The sequence below is a fragment of the Neurospora crassa genome, linkage group V (genome assembly GCF_000182925.2).
Source record: "Neurospora crassa OR74A linkage group V, whole genome shotgun sequence".
Taxonomy (NCBI): Eukaryota; Fungi; Ascomycota; class Sordariomycetes; order Sordariales; family Sordariaceae; genus Neurospora; species Neurospora crassa.
This window is the reverse complement of record NC_026505.1, coordinates 1,974,845-1,991,121: the sequence shown is the minus strand read 5'-3', so window position 1 is coordinate 1,991,121 and position 16,277 is coordinate 1,974,845. Positions and strand designations below refer to the sequence as shown.

General features: G+C 49.8%; 3 protein-coding genes across 3 annotated transcripts; 1 reads left to right on the top strand and 2 right to left on the bottom strand.

Moving 5' to 3' along the window:
- Positions 1-2,344: 2,344 nt before the first annotated feature.
- Positions 2,345-5,023, bottom strand: NCU03654 (hypothetical protein). Its single transcript, XM_955641.2, has 2 exons — positions 4,489-5,023; positions 2,345-4,330 (listed from the first exon to the last, which is right to left on the bottom strand). The coding sequence occupies exons 1-2, from the start codon at positions 4,853-4,855 to the stop codon at positions 2,892-2,894; spliced, it is 1,806 nt and encodes a 601-aa protein (XP_960734.2). The 5' UTR covers positions 4,856-5,023; the 3' UTR covers positions 2,345-2,891.
- A 3,392-nt stretch (positions 5,024-8,415) lies between these two features.
- Positions 8,416-10,140, bottom strand: NCU03653 (hypothetical protein). Its single transcript, XM_955640.3, has 3 exons — positions 9,960-10,140; positions 8,823-9,838; positions 8,416-8,771 (listed from the first exon to the last, which is right to left on the bottom strand). The coding sequence occupies exon 2, from the start codon at positions 9,831-9,833 to the stop codon at positions 9,123-9,125; it is 711 nt and encodes a 236-aa protein (XP_960733.2). The 5' UTR covers positions 9,834-9,838; positions 9,960-10,140; the 3' UTR covers positions 8,416-8,771; positions 8,823-9,122.
- Positions 10,141-10,584: 444 nt separating this feature from the next.
- Positions 10,585-16,071, top strand: NCU03652 (SNF2 family helicase/ATPase). Its single transcript, XM_955639.2, has 5 exons — positions 10,585-12,075; positions 12,138-12,665; positions 12,731-13,638; positions 13,690-14,569; positions 14,652-16,071. Exons 1-5 carry the CDS (start codon positions 10,998-11,000, stop codon positions 15,902-15,904), a joined length of 4,647 nt encoding a protein of 1,548 aa, XP_960732.2. The 5' UTR covers positions 10,585-10,997; the 3' UTR covers positions 15,905-16,071.
- Positions 16,072-16,277: the final 206 nt, after the last annotated feature.

The window sequence follows — 16,277 nt, the reverse complement described above, 5'->3', positions numbered from 1 at the left end:
TACAATCCTTTTATACTTATTATAATTATAAAAAGTCTAGTTAGTAAATTATACTTATCCTTAATAATTTTTCTAATTATTAAGTAAATTTAATTCTAGCGCCTCCCCCTTCTACAATTATAATTATATACCTATTCCTTAACGTTATATCTATATATTAACCTATAAATTAGGGTATTATCAATTCCTTTAAATTATATTACCGTTGTTACTACCTTAAGTAGCTATACTTTGAGGTTAGTAATAAAGGGTAGGACCCCTTTAAAGAGATGAATTTACAATATACCCTCAATTAGGTCTCGAATATTTAGTATAATAGAATTAAAAGATAGACCGTTATTAATTACTAGAAGAAGTCTACTATATTGGAACTAGAGGAGAGTCTAAACCTTTATAGCTTCCTCGAAAATAGGCCGGATAATTTTAAAGAGGTCTTTAAGAAGGTAATAATAAAGGTTAAAAAGAGGATAGATCTAGTTAATTTTATAAATCCCGTTAATAAGAATAAGGTACCCGGTAAGCCTATTATTGTAGAGGAAGTACTTAATTATATTGTAAATAACTGGTTAGCCGAAACTTATAATACCTATACTATTAAAAACGAGGAGGACGATAAGGAGTTCATCCCACTTCTAATTATTAGTACTAAGGAGGTAGTGCTAAATATCGTCGATTTACTCAATTGGGCAATTGAAAAGGATGTGCTTAATTTTAATAATGTACAAGTATTTAGAAGGATGAAAAAGAAGGTGGAAGTATATGTTATATTACGTGTTAAATAGATTACTCTTTTAGACTTTTATAAGGGGAAGTATATCGATTTAGGTAAAGAAGGTAATTACCCGGATTTCCAATTGTGTGAATAGCTTTATATTTATCCTATTTTGGAAAGATTCTGTTGTTTCTGGTCGATTTATAGTGGTTATTATGGCTAGTCTTGGCATGTGAATGTAAATGTATGAGCCCTCTAAATGCATGCAAAGTGCTGTCCCGGATTACATGCACGAACAGGGGTAACTACTGTACAGTAACCCCCCCAACGAGACCCCACAGCGACCGACTCCAACGGGCAGCCCAAGTCCAGGTGGGTCCCGTCTCTTCAGCAAATTGCGGGGCCAAATGGGGGTTATCCCCGCTCCCCCACCTTGTGTGCGACTTCAAGCGAAGCTCCAGCTCCAGCTCTCATTCCGTCTTTCCTTCCCCTCCACGACAACTCGATTCCTAATTTCATCATTTTTTTGGAGCAGAGGAATGAAGATATATATATATATAAAGGCTTACGAATGACATCTGTCCTCCCATCACTACCCACGCCATACTTCATTCCACGCCCTGCAGCCCTATGAGGCCGTCCACACATAACCACGATATCTATGCTCAGATGGGCATTCTTTGCGTGGCGTAAATTTCGGCACTGTGGTAGATCTCAGAATAGCCTCATTCATTACTAGAGATAGACATATCACAGCAACCTGTCTCAAGTCTCTCAAGCCACACGAATCATAACTGCACCACGAGCCAACCCCGCCGAAAAATTCAACCTCGTACCGAACCTCGAGCCTTCGCCACTTGCCGCAACGTTCCATCCACCATACCAAGGAACATGACGAATGTCGATGTACTTTGGACATATGAAATAGTCCCTTGAAAACGACAAGTCCAGAACACCCACGTTTGGTATTGGACACGGTAGCTGGACGAGCTTGGAGCGCGTCTCCCAGCCTTCGGGCAATGAGGCTTCTTTGAGGTTTAACAAGAAATCAATGATCATGAAACGGCGTGCCTGTAGTCGCTCCTGACAAAGGGGCCATGTGTCATGAGAGATCACTCCGGGCGGTTGTTCACTTCTGTCTTATTGATCCTCCCGCTCGACCTTCACATCACAACCTCGTCTCGCAACCACAGTCCGCTGGTACCGATTTAGTCACACCGTGATGTCTGTTGTCTAGGCACGCAGGACATGTGTCACCCTGTTCGTCTTGGGTTCCACCAACCCAAGCAGCTTCATGCATGCTGCAAGCAACTTTTGACAAACACATATGCGGTGGCGGTTCGGGGCGAGAGCGGGGATGGGGCAGCGGACGGTGAAGCCAAGAATAAGGTGAAGAAAACTGATCTACAGACATCACTCAATGGGGGAGAGAGAGAAAGGAGGTGTCCAACCTCATCCAAGTTACCAAAACTAATTAATTCGCTTCCAGATACCCTCACCATTCCTGCGCAGCCCTACAGCTCATTAATATACGGGATGCAAAGAAGATGCGCAGAAGACGCATGCAAGAATACAAAATGGCACAGCAGTTTACCCAACCCGCTGATAAAGTAAGTACTCGCGGGATGTTCGCCTTGCTTCAACTCGCCTCGCCTTACCTACCTTGATCGTTTTTCAGGCCTGTACTATCAAGGTCATCTACTGTACAAGGATTCGCTACCAACTCGGCTATGATGCAGGTCCCTACAGCGTATGCAACAACATGTTGGGGGTCCTATCCGAGCCGTGTGCCCGTGTCATGGAAGCTTTCCAAGCCTTCTAGAAGAATGAGATGTTGGATGTGGTGTACTTGGTAGGCTACCAGAGGCCAATGTGGTAATAAAGCATAGACTGCAAGCTTCGACACTAATGGCGGCGACTAACCACCCTCCGGGCAGGCAGAATAGAAACCGTCATGGGGGAACCCGTAAATTCTACGGATCTACATTGTCAATCACAAATTGGGTATAATAAAAATCGCTGAAGGGTATACACTGCACTGTGTACAAGAAAAAGAAGTGAAATCAGTCATGAGAAACCCCGTATCCTGGCCAACCATCATCAAGACACACAACTCACAGGATAGAGAAGAGAATTCCTACAGCCTTGCCATCCAGCCACAGACTCACAAGTCCAGTCCCTAGACACTGCCTCCACTGCCGCTCGCCGTGTCACCTCCACCACTACCACCACTTCCATAGCCGTACGTGCCGTAATAATACGGCGATGAATCATAATACGTCATATCCATACCATCACCAACCCCCAGGGAACTTCCGTGACCACCACTTCCACTTCCACTTCCACTTTCCGGAGTTACCGCCGCCATAGGATAATCCACATCCATATCCATATCACTACTACCCATAAAGCCCATACCCATAGACATCATCATTCCGTATGGCGACAAAGGCGACCCTGCACTGCTCCCACTCGCGTGCTGTCCGTAATATGTAGCCGATCGTGGGTGCTGTTGCTGATGTCGTTGCTGTTGCTGTTGTTGCTGCTGCAGCAAAGCAGGCCAGGCATCACCATCGCTAGTAGTCCCTGTAGGCACAGGCACAGGCGTAGTAGGCGTACCCAAACCCGTGATCGCAGGGGATAGTAGCGACGTCACCGTTCCTGTCCCCGTTCCTGTCCCCGTACCCGTCCCAGACGGTCCAGACCCAGACCCAGACCTTGATCCTGATCCTGATCCTCCTGATCCTCCTGATCCCTTTGACGTTTGTTGGTAATGATAATACCCGTGTCCTCGACCGACCACAAACCTCATGCTCAGTCCACCCCACGGTAACCCCGAGAGGACCCTCTCTCCCCCTATCCCCCCCAACTCTTGCCCATTTTCACCACCACCACCCTCAAAGTCGTACCCCTTGCCCTCCTCCTCCTCCTCCTCTTCCTCCCTGATGTCATACTCAACAGGTAAATCTCCTACTTCCGGACACGTATACGCACACCCGGCATACCGCCTATTCTGCGCGTCCCTTGCCGCTTGATCCTTCAGCGAGCGAGCTTTTGCGCGGAACTTGCGCTGGGCGATGCGGTTTTGGATGCGTCGACGTTGTTCGGGTTCGTGGATCTGGTGCCAGTCGTCTTTGTCGTCGATTTGGTCTTCTTTTTCTTGATCATTTTTGTCTTTATCTTCATGTTTATCTGAGGAGGAGGGTATGGTTGGTATTGAGATTTTGGTGGTGGTGGTGGTGGTGGTGGTGGATTTCAACAATGGGATGGGAGATCTTGGTGTGGGAGAGGAGGAGGACGAGGCAGGATTTAACTGGGAGGTGGACTTGGACGACGTGGGGCGGCCATGGGAGGAAGACGAGGTCATGTTGTCGTTGTTTATGGGTGGGAGAGGATCAGCCGGTGGTGAAGAAGTAGGTGAAGTGGACGGGTTTCTCGCTGGTGACTCTTCGATTCGGCTGCTCTGTTCAATGTTGCCGGAACTGGTATCGTCATTTAGTCGTATGTCTATGGCACAGACGATGGAGGATGAATCTTCATCTTCAACCTTAGTATAGTCAGGTTGATTCGGTTGTGTATGTTCTTCATCTACCTCGATTGTAGTCGGAGAGCCATGGCCTTTGAAAATTTGGTATGAGATTCTTTTCCGTCTTAGGGAGAGAAAACAGCAGCTTTAAACAAAAGATTGAAAAAAAAAGTTAAAAAAAAGAAGAAAAAAGAAATTACCAATTGAGAACAAATTTTGCAAGGTTGGATTGAACGTGAAAAGTACTTACACTCCAAAGCCTTTGCGACCTTCTTCCTCAGCCCTTCCCCCTTGTTTCCTTGCTTGATTGCTCTGGCTAGTGACCGTCGTCGACAATATGCTGACTTAGTCACACGTGGTTGAACGTCAAACCGTTGTTCCTTTCCAGCGACAATACCCGAAACACTCTGAGGGAGAACCCCTGGGCCACCCTTTAAGTGTTCGCCATAATCCAGGGCAGTCGAAGAAGCCGCCAAGCTTGTTGTACTCGTACTTAACGGAAACGCCGATATTGCAGTGGATGGACGACGAGAAATATGTAACTGTAACGGTTCTTCTTCACGCCAGGTACCTAGTGCTCCAAGGTCTTTGGCTGAAACGCAGAGATTGGTAGACATTTTGTTCAAGTCCTTCTTCAAGATATGTCCTAAAAAAAGAAGCCTTGGCGTTCAATGAGGTAAAGGTTCCTCGTTTTCGTACTGGATGTCGTTGGAAAGTAGAATAATGCTTGTGGTGACTCCAGTCTGTATGTTTAAAAATACCTAGTATAGGTCCGCCACTCGTATACGTCGAAAGTGTTTCAAGCTTATTCACCGATGAGGTGAAGACTTTGAGGATCAAGTGGGAGGTCTTTAGAGAGAAGCTGGTAAGGCTGACAGGCTAGGTCCTGTGACGCAATCTCACAAGGAGGAAGATGTAAAAATAAGTCGGGCAGCGCCCAAAAATCATCATCAGCTGTAGGGGTAAGTGATGTCTTGGCGTTTGGTTTGTTGGTCAGTTCGTAAAGAGGAAGGGATAGTCACAGAAAAGCGCAAGGCGGGTTATTCTCCACTGGATGAAGAGTGTTGATGCCGTTTTAACAAGCCTTTGTTCTCGTACACAACTGGCTAGAAACGACGTGGAGTGGTCGAGGTGGCATGGTAGTATTCCCATCAACTTCCCAGTAGTAGTGTAGAACCATTTGGTCTGTTGAAACCCTCGCCGACCTAGAAAACATTTCATGATTGGCTTTCGGCAAGGAATCTTGGACCTGCATACCTATCCGGTACCCAACTATCCCGTGTCGCCTAGCGTCTAGTTCAAGGGCAAGACCCCTCTGCCTGATGATATCCCTGGTCTGTCAAAACATCGGCTCATACTTGCGTTGACGCTTCACAATGCAGGCAAGATCTACCGTAGACGAGCTAATGCAGTATAAGCCATGTGACGAGACAAGGTTGCCTGAAGAACCTCGTAGAGCTAGGTAGGCGGTAACGGTTTGAAGCGTGTGTGTGTGTGTGTGAGGAAGGACATGGAAGACGTGCCGAGCCGTAGGCACTACATTACTATACTTAAGCTTGCCCCAGTAAAGGTAAATGATAGGATAAAAAAGTCATCACAGTACTTAACCATGCTTCTTGCTTCCCCAAACTGTTTTGTACTATGAATGTAGACCTTCCACGGTGATAACCTCTTGGAAACACTGGGGGAGAAAAGGGAAATGGCCGGGTCGCATAGCAGAACGCTATTTACTAATAGCGGACCCCAAGGCATGTGTATGTAAGTCTCCGTCTGTTGAGAGGAAAAAGTATGCAACATTACCAGGGCTCCTCCATAGCACCGGGATTCCCCTGGGCAAGAGTTGATATCAAGGATGATTGAGTGGGTTTGTGACCTTTCTGACTCTTTCGGTGTCTTCCCTCTCCACGTAGGATGCAACTTACAAAGGGCGTATGCAGTTCAGCCGCAATTTATGCGATCTACTATAGCCATATTGGGGTATAGTCACCGCGTCATGCAACTAAGTTGACGGCCAAGCATTATAGTTTGTCATGACTGAAGATCGGGGGTCAGAGGAGGAGTTGGCGCTGAGACTTCAACGGTGACCAAGGGTTTGGTTTACAAAAAAACAACCGAGACATGAAGCTCAGAACTTCGACAAAAGGACTCTTTGGACTCAGCAATGGATTTGGTGTGTAACGTTGTTCGGCCCTTGTTTTTGGCTTCGAGGAGAGTGGCCGTCAGGGATCCAAATAGCGCTGAAGAGTGTGTGGTGTGAAGCGGCCCTCTCGTTACCAAATAGGGTAAGCGAGATCCAGAGCAAAAGAGAGACGCAGGGGTGCCGTGTGATGAGGTAGTAGTACCAATTGTGGGGGTGATGTATCGAGTACTTGGCTTCAAGTGGAGGATAGTGCTCTCTGTATCGTCTCTCTTGTCTACCTATGGTAGACGTCCTCTTCGAAATGAATGCACTTCAGAACTGCGGGCCATGAGTCCTGTGTAGTCCGATGGGCACATCGCGAGTGTAGCCAGGGATTTTCTCCTCTTTCTTTTCCAAAGAAAAGCAAATTAAAAATTTCGAAGGATCAAAAATTCCGCCAAGCTATGCCCTCCATGTTTCCCGAAGGGGGCGCACTTCCTTTCCAATTCTGTCCATCTGCGCGGACGGATACTCATTCACTAGGAACGTGGTGTGAGTGACAGTCATAAAAATCTGTAAAGAAATGGGATGTTAGCTGCAAGCCAAGCCCAATACGAATCGAGTTACCTATATCTGACTTTTTATTACGTAGCTGTTTTGATGGGGATGGCAGGCACCGTTCGGACTTTCCCCCGATGTGCTACGGCTGTAACCTTCACAGGTTTAAGCTTAAACGGCGCCGCCACCGTCATCGCCAACCCCGCCATCACCAATCGAGATGACATTGACTTGAGAGATTTCGAGCTTCACCTCACTAGTAGGTTGTGGCCGAATTTTGGCATCTTGGGAGATTGCCATGGTGTTCTAGAGAGTAGCTTTTTCTGTATGTTACGTGAAAGAAGGCGTCTGATGGACTTTTTCGCTCTTGATTCGGCAAGGAAACGTCGCTGCGTCGAGTGTGTCTCGATTTCAGCTGCGGCACAGCTGCCAATGAAGCTTGGTAATGTCTGTGTAACCAGACCAGAAGCTCCTGGATTTAGTCTCCTGTGTGACACCATCAACCTGCCATATCGTACTGGTTGTGCAGGCAGGACCAGCGGTGGAGAGGGAGAAGCCGCTTTATGACATCGGATCTCAATGCCATCATTGGCGATATTGCCGGGGACAGCACAGAGAGGGCACTTTGGATGATGAAACAAGAGCTATTTTGAGTTCTCGAACACGCCTCAGGGTCATGCTTGCTGTCCCATGATTGCCAGGATTGCCAAGGACACCGTCTCAAAATCCACCGCGAGCCTGTTGGGTACCGAATTCCAGGAATAGCCGCAGCAAGCGCTCAACGATCTGTTGAAGTTTTCGTCCGAGACGTAGGCAGAAAAAGGCTGTACTCGAAGAGATCATGAATTTGTGTCGGCGGGGTCCATATTTGGTTGGGGATGGCGCGATGTGGAAACGTCGACATGATCTGAGTCGTATGATGCGTTCCTTCCGTCCAACATCCATTTCACAGTGCACACCGAAAACCTTTTGTGAGACCCCGAAATCAAGAAGAAAAAGAAAGAGCAAGATCGTCATTCTCATGTCCTTATTACTTTTCGGATCGAATAGAGAGAAAAGCAAAAATAACTTTGCTGTCATTGTTCCATCCGGGTGGGTTGTCGTTGCATGATGCTGGGCCCGGCTTGGATACTGTGATGAGGTGAGATTGAATGGACGAGGTAAACCACTCAAGGAGTTAAGTTGGCCGGTTGCGAGTGAACTCTGGTCCGAATCGAGGGCTCGACATCTCCTTCCCAAAGACAACAGCTCCGTCCTGCCTGGAAAGAAAAGTGCAACAGAGATCCGGATCTCGTGACGATATCAGAAGGAGAGATAGGTATTTCTCACTGTCTATACCTCTAGCGTTAGCAGTGCGGTTTAGGAAGGAGCCTTTTGACCAAGCGATGGTGGTATGTTGAGATATTTGTTTCATGTTGTAACACTCCGATTTGATATGACAAACTTTGAAACAAACCATAGAGGAATGTCAGGTAACGGAAAATCACAAAGAGGGTACTGGTCTAGAAATTATTGATGTATGGCGCATAAAGAGCTGACGGTAAACTTGATGGTAAGACATCAAAGTGAAACGGCGTGCGTGGTAAAGCGGACGTTGTTAGGAGAAGCTATTCTAGTAGGTAAATGGCCAAGAAAAATGGGGGGTCCTGTTGGCTGTTATCACCGAAGAAAGCCATGAACGTTTGCAGCTGATCACGGAGATAAGGGGCATAACAGCATACATGCTATATCCGGAGAGTACGGCTTGTTCGTTCAAACGGATGCACTGGGTTGACAACGAACCGGGACAAAGGATCCTAGTGCCAACGGTTTGGGATCGGAGTGAGGCCGGACTGTTCCAGGAAAGCCCCAATGTACTATACCTCCGTCAGTAAAGGACTTTGAAGATAGAATGAGAGGTCACCTACACAGAAGGAAGTCCAATGGACTATTTCCAATGACAGCTCTAGCCCTCTTCGACCATGTCCATAGCATCCCCGCACATTAATATCTGGCCATTCTTACAGCGACGATGGTCGCAAGACATGGGTCACCAGGGGATGAGAACAGCCCAGGACCCCGGAACATGGCAAGCCGAATACCATTAATATACAGATTTTACACATGGCTACAAATGGAGTAGAGCCTGTGGCCAACCGAGCAAACGTTCAAATCTGACGGCAGCTCAACCAACCCAATCATCCATGACCATAGCCCGATTGATTTGTTTAGTAGAAGCCCATCTTCTCCCTTAGGGCCTTGCGCTCCGCCACACCTCTCTTGAAGCGCACCTCGGCGCGTCTACGCTCACCACCGTCGACCTTGTGTCCTCTCTTGTCTTCCCACATGCCCTCAGTGACGGCGAGCTTGGCGACGCCCTTCTGGACCGGCAAGGCGTAGGGGCCAACGATTGTAGAAACGCCCTTGACCTTGTAGCCCTTGACCTTGACACGTTCGCCTTCAGAAACCTCCTCGACGTGCTGGTTGGCGGGGACGTTGACGACCCTTCGTGAGGTTCTGGTAGGGCTTGCCTCCTTCTCATGGATCTTCAGGTAGGCGACACCGTTTTCAACGTGCTTGAGGTCGCCACCGATGCCGAACTTGCCCTCCCTAAACCGTTGCCTCCATCGCAGCAGGTAGCGTCTTGCCCTTGGGGGCTCGACGCCGAGTTCTCTCAGTTGGTCGGTAGTGAGGGTGAAGAGGGCCTCCCACGTGGGGAACTTGTCGGCATGTTGTTTGAGGTCGCGACCGATCAAGGTCAGGAAGGTAGGGACGTCGGGGACGAAGGGGGTCGGCTTGGGGATGAGGGGCAGCTGGGCGGCAGTCTTATGCGCCCATCGTGCGTGTGCGTTGAGCCCAGGGGCAGTGGCGGGGGCCGAGACGGCGCAGGGCCGGAAGAGGAGTCCAAGGGTGGACTGGATCCGGAGGGAGGACTTCATCCGTGCTGGGTCAAGTTTAAAGTGTTAGTGGGCAAGTAAACAAATAATAAACTGGCAAAGTCGCAGGTCGCAAAGGCCATGGGAAGACCACAGTGATTGGGAAGTGGGATGAGGAAAAGTGCGTACCTATTGCAGAGGTGTCGCCAGCAATCGGTCAAGGTTGCCGCTCATATCACGGAGCCGGGGAAAGAGACGGGGCGAGATAGGTATTGTGGATGGAGATTCCTTAACAAATTCCGGCCCCGGGACTGACTGGTCGCGCGCGGACAGTCGGTTCGGTGGGACTCCCGTCGCTTGGGAAAGTTTTCCTCCGCAGCCCGCTTCGCCCGCCCGAAATCTGGAGCCGGGACCACTGGCCGGTCTGAGCGCCCGACGTTCAGCGTCTGAAGCTCTCGGTGGGGCTCAAGGTAGCTCCCGCCCGTCTGTGAGCCAATGACAAGCGCTCTTTTCCACGGGGTAAAGTGGCGTCCCTGCATGACCTACCTACTTGTATGTTACTGCGTGGTACACAGCACTGGACGGTTAGGTGCCCGGGTTCATGCCAAGACCCTCATTAGCAGGGCAGCCCTATAAACTTACAAGTACACTACGTACACTATTCTAGAATAGTACATACTGTTCCAGCTTAGGTTGTACGCCCGCGTGTAATTCCTTAGCCGGTTCTGCGTTGCCTGTCCCTCCATGCGCTGCCGAGCTCTTCTTGCCTTAACAATTTCCTGTCCCCCTCCTTATTACTTACCTCTAGGTACTCCTCTTCTTACCCGGACTCATTTTTTCCTGCTTCATGCACCTTCATCTTCAGGTTCACCAACTCGCTGGTCGGTCATCTGGATCGCCTGTTGTTGGCCGGCCGTGCCCCTTGGCACCCATTTACTGTGCTTCCATTCACTGGCCCTCCCGTCCTGGGTATTTAGGCTGCTCTGCTTTTTCCCTTCTTCCCTCTTCCTACTACCAGAATCAACACCTTTTCGTCGTCCCAGTCCAACAGCTGTTCATCCTTCATCGCCAACCTCGAGCATGCCGGCAGCATCGGGCTGTTCATCACAGAAACGCAGCACATCCATGCCGTGGAATTTCGAGACCACTGCCACCCACTTGCTTTGGTTGACGAACGTTGGTCAACCTCATCACGACGACATCATTTTCCCTTGACTTGTCGCCAAAATGCCTCCCAAGAAAAAGTCCCAAGGGCAGTCTCGACAACCCCGATCAGACTGGGAAGCCAACCCTGAAAACGTAGCCGCATTTGTCGACCATGTTCGGTCTGTTGGACTTGATCCCGCCGTTTCCACAACTGATGCCGAACAGGACATTGAAGTTCGACCTGCTAAGCGCCCCAAACTTTCGCGGGGCGTGTTCAAACCTAGCGATGCCGTTTGTATCGACGAGCACACGGTCGCCCTTCCTGTCCGTGATACTGCGGCTATTCCCAAACATTTTAGTCTCAACAAGCAAAACATAGGAGACTACGTAGACGTTTGGGTGGTGAATGCCAAACCCGACCGCCGTGATCCAGAACGTGGCGCCTGGTACTTGCATCTCGCTCCTAGCAAAAACAGCCGTCGCGCAAATAAGAATAAGAATGCCCATATCTGCTATGCCCTCAAGACAAGGGCGATCTCTTCAAAACTCGCTCTCATGGCCCGTGTTGCCAAGACACAATCATTTGACCCCGGGTCGCCAGGCTACCTTTGGACAGCCGTGGACATCGCCATCCGTCAAGAAGGAGCATCTGTCAAGATCGATGTCACGCTCAGACTAATGTGGAACACTAGTACAGATGTGTACCAGTCCAAGGTTCAGCAGGGGCTGAAAACTCAGGTGCTGATGGCGTATCACCCGAATTTACTCGTGTCAGCGCAGGAGACCATCGCATGGACTCCACAGCATTTCTACGAAGCAGCGCATACTCCAACGCCCAGAATTTCTGACGGACATCTCGCGACAGCAAAGGTCCCCAGTCTGGAGACGGACCTTTATCCCTTCCAGCGAAGGGCTGTCAAGTGGCTTCTACACCGTGAAGGTGTCGAATGGAGTGGCCTTCCTCAACCCGATGGCCAACCTTTGGTCCAACCCTCCAAGAGCGGAGCCTCGTCTCTTCTCCCTGCCTTTTTCCACCAGGTTAAGCAGCTCGATGGCGAAACGTTTTATATCAGCCCGTTATTTGGCATAGTGGTAAAGGATATTACGAAGCTCCCGTCTAATGACATGGTTAAAGGTGGTATTTTGGCCGAGGAAATGGGTAACTTTTGTCCCTGGATTTGATTGCTGTGGGCTCAAAGCAGAATCACTGACTTTTGATAGGTCTTGGAAAAACCGTCGAAGTGATTGCTCTCACGTTGCTTCACAAACGCCCACCAGGCCCAACAGTGGCATATGACGCTTTTCTTGGCCGCGAGCTCCAAACAACAGGAGCGACCCTGATAATAACGCCTTTACCTCTTCTCGATCAATGGCTTTCCGAATTGAACCGCCATGCACCGACTTTGAAGGTGGTTTACTATCCAGGGCTGAAAAAGGCGGCCAAGATGAAGGGTGTAGACCTTTCGTCCACGCAATTGGCTCAGCAGGATGTGGTCATCACCACTTATGAAGTTCTTCGGACCGAGATCTGGTCCGCCGTCGATCATCCTGAACGATCCATGCGCGGAAAAAAGCAATACGAGCGCCAGACATCTCCCCTCGTCGAGCTTGGGTGGTGGCGTGTCTGCATTGACGAGGCCCAGATGGTGGAAAACTGGAACAGCAACACTGCCGTACTTGCAAGACGTATTCCCCGCGTTCATGCTTGGGCAATCACTGGCACTCCGGTGAAGGACGACATCCAGAAAGGTGAAAATTCCACCTGAAAGGCTAGGTTGCCTTTGGTTTGACAATGGCTAACGGATGGCATCCAGATCTACGAGGCCTTCTGAACTTCCTCCGAGTTGAGCCGTATGCCTCGGATAAAGAGGCCTGGCGGGCCTTAATGTCCGACAAGGCGCGCTTCAAGAGCCTGTTCGGCTCCATCACAATGCGGCACACGAAGAGTATGGTCAGAAGCGAAATATCGATTCCGTCCCAGAAACGACATGTGATCACGATGCCCTTCAGCGCCGTGGAGGAGCAACATTACCGGACCGTATTTAGAGAGCTCGTCAACAACTGCGGCTTGGATGTTGAGGGAAATCCAATTCAGGAAGACTGGGACCCCGAAGACCCTTTCACGCAACAAGGCATGCGGACTGCCCTCGATCAGCTGCGGCAATTGACCCTTCACCCTGAAGTGGGAAATCGAAACCGCAAGGCCTTAGGCAAAAGGTCGGGTCGCCCTATGCGAACAGTGGCCGAGGTCCTTGATGCAATGCTAGAGCAGAGTGATGGTGCCATCAGGAGTGATCAACGTAGTCTCCTGCTCATGCAGCTCAAAAGAGGACAAATTCTGGCTGGAATGGACCGCGTCCAGGATGCACTAACTATTTGGGAGGATGTCCGCGCAAAAAGTGTAGAGATGGTAGCGGAGTGCCGGAAACAGCTTGAAGCGGAGCTTGCGAAAGACCCTGTGGTACCGTCAGGTGCGAAGGAAGATAGCGAATCGGATGATGACGAGGACATCTCATCAGGACTCAAAGATGCCCGTCGGCGACTGAGATTCGTCCTTGAAATTCAGCACATGGCCGTGTTTCTGTGCGCAAACGGATATTACTCTAGCAAGACGGACGACAAGTTGACTGTTCCGGACTCTGATGAGTTCAAGCGGCTGGACAAACTGGAATCCGAAGGCTACGACCTTGCGAAGGCTATCAGGAAGGAAATCCTGCAAGAGGTACATTCACATTCCTATCTTTTGTGCGACGTGTACTAACAGACAGTTTAGAGTTACGGCAAGGCGAGGAAGCTGATGGACAAGCTTGAAGAATGTCGCCAGAAGCAAGACTTTGCGGTCATCCCCGCAGTGGATATACCCGAAGAAAGCGGCGTCGAATGTAGTCACATCATCATCGCTCTCGAGGGTATATACGAGGCCCTTGACCGGCAGGCCGATAAGCTCGACGAATGGAGAGAGCATGTCATCCAACTTCTGCTCAAGCCGTTGGTGGATGAGGACAATACCGATGTTGAAGCCACAGGCCAAGAATACGAGGAATCAACAAAGCTTCAGGATGAGATTCTGGCATATGTCCAGGTTTTGAAGGCCGCTATCGCCGACCGACAAGCCGTGATATCTGGGCAACAAAACGGCCTGGTCGAACACGAAGTTGGGGTGGTGCTTAAAATGGCACGCGATGATATGGAAGTGGAAGCAGGCCACAAGCCGCCTGAATCGGCCAAGCGGATCCTCGAGCTCTTTGCCCTTCGCGAAAGTGTCAAGCCGAAGTTCAAGGAAGGCGATGGTCATACATCCCTGAGAGGCATTATCTCGAAACTTCGAGCCGTGATGACGGATTTGCGACATCAGGAAGCGAGTGGGAGCAAAAGAGCAAGGCTTGAGCTTGCTTTGGCAGAGAGATTGTTAAAGTCAACCCAGGCTCAGCATACGGACCAAGGCAAAGCAGCGACAGCCATGGAACAAGAGGTGGAGAACTTTACTGACATCTTGAACGCACGTCTTGATTTCTACCGGCAACTCCAACAAGTTTCAGACTCGGTAGAAGAGTACACAGGGGCCACGGACGAACAAGCCCTACAGAGGGCCATCGACGAGGAAGAAAGGTTGAAGACGAAAGTGGCCACAGCGGAGTCGAAGCATCGTTACCGTAAGTTACGCCTATTGCGAGACACTTGTGCTGTGATTTTATGTTCCATGGTGTAACATGATGTACTGACACCCTCTTACAGTGCTTCATCTTAAACAAGCCGATGCTTCCTCCGACGAGGAGCGAATGTGTGTCATCTGCCAGTCACCATTCTCCATCGGCGTCTTGACAGTCTGCGGCCACCAGTTTTGCAAAGAGTGCATCACAATGTGGTTCACAACTCACCACAACTGCCCCGTGTGCAAGCGACCCCTTCATCGCTCTAACCTGCACAACATCACATACAAACCTCAAGAACTCAAAGTCCATTCGGAAGGCCACAACACCCGCGACTCCAACAAGCAGCTAGCCCCTCGCGACCAGCAACCAACGTCACCGTCCAAGTCCAAAAAGCACACATCGATATACACCGAGTTCAACCCCTCCAAACTCGCCGAGATCCAAAACATCGACCTTGAAAATGGCCCGCACTACACCACCAAAGTCGACACCCTACTCCGCCACCTCCTCTGGCTGCGCCAATCCGACCCCGGCGCCAAGTCCATTGTCTTTTCGCAATACCAGGACTTCCTCCACGTGTTAGCTCAGGCCTTTGAACGCTATCACATCGGCTACTCCTCATTCTACCGCAGTGCTGTGTCCAGCGTCGCCTCCTTCCGTGAAGACCCCTCCATCGAAGTCTTTTTGCTGCACGCACGTGCCCACGCGAGTGGGCTGAACCTGGTCAACGCCAGCCATGTGTTCCTCTGCGAACCGCTGCTTAATACGGCGCTGGAGTTGCAGGCTATCGCCAGAGTTGACAGGATTGGTCAGAAGCAGGAGACGACGGTGTGGCTGTATATTGTGGATGGGACGGTGGAGCAGAATGTCTACGAGTTAAGTGTGAAGAGGCGGTTGGAGCATATGGAGAGGCGTGCTACTGTTGTTGGTGGTACTGCTGATGCTTCTTCTTCTTCTTCAACAAACACAAAAACAAGAGAAGAGGCAAGGGACAAAGAGAAGGAGTCCGAGACGCTCGAAGACATAAGTCTTGACGCGGCCAACGCGCAGGAGATGCAACAGGCGCATCTGAGTAAACTGATGGGTAAAGGATCGGATGGAGTGGTGGGCGAGGCAGTGGATCAAAATGATTTGTGGACATGTTTGTTTGGGGGTGTCAAATCTGGTGGACGCACACCAACAACTGCTGAGAGTGGTGGCGGCGTTGATGGTAATAATAATGAGGAGGCGGAGAGGTCGTTAGTGGAGAATCCGGTAACGAGAGGGTTCTTAGCTGGGGAGGCGGCTGAGGGAAGGAATAGAATGAGAAGAGACGGTGATGAAGCTCCAAATTAAAGAGGAGGAGATGGAATTGCAGGGATTGGAGTGTCGGAGTGATATATACCCAGGGCTTGGTCCGCGGTCATCATGATTAGATGGTCTTTTTTTTCTATTCGAGTTGGTAGTCCAAACAGTGATTGAGCGAGGTACACCAGGACACATATCTATCATCTAAATTTCCAACGTCCCTGTCTAAATCATTACGGAGGGTGGGTAATAGGATCTTCATTATGGTAACAAAATAAGAAATTTTAACCGCCCTATCTACCCGTCCATCCACGAGGAGCATGTCTGTATAGCATTCTCGGCTTCAAGAGTTCGCTATCTCTCCGCCTGCACTGGGTACCCAAAGAGACTGGCACGAGGAAGGTAAACCAAAAAAAATAAC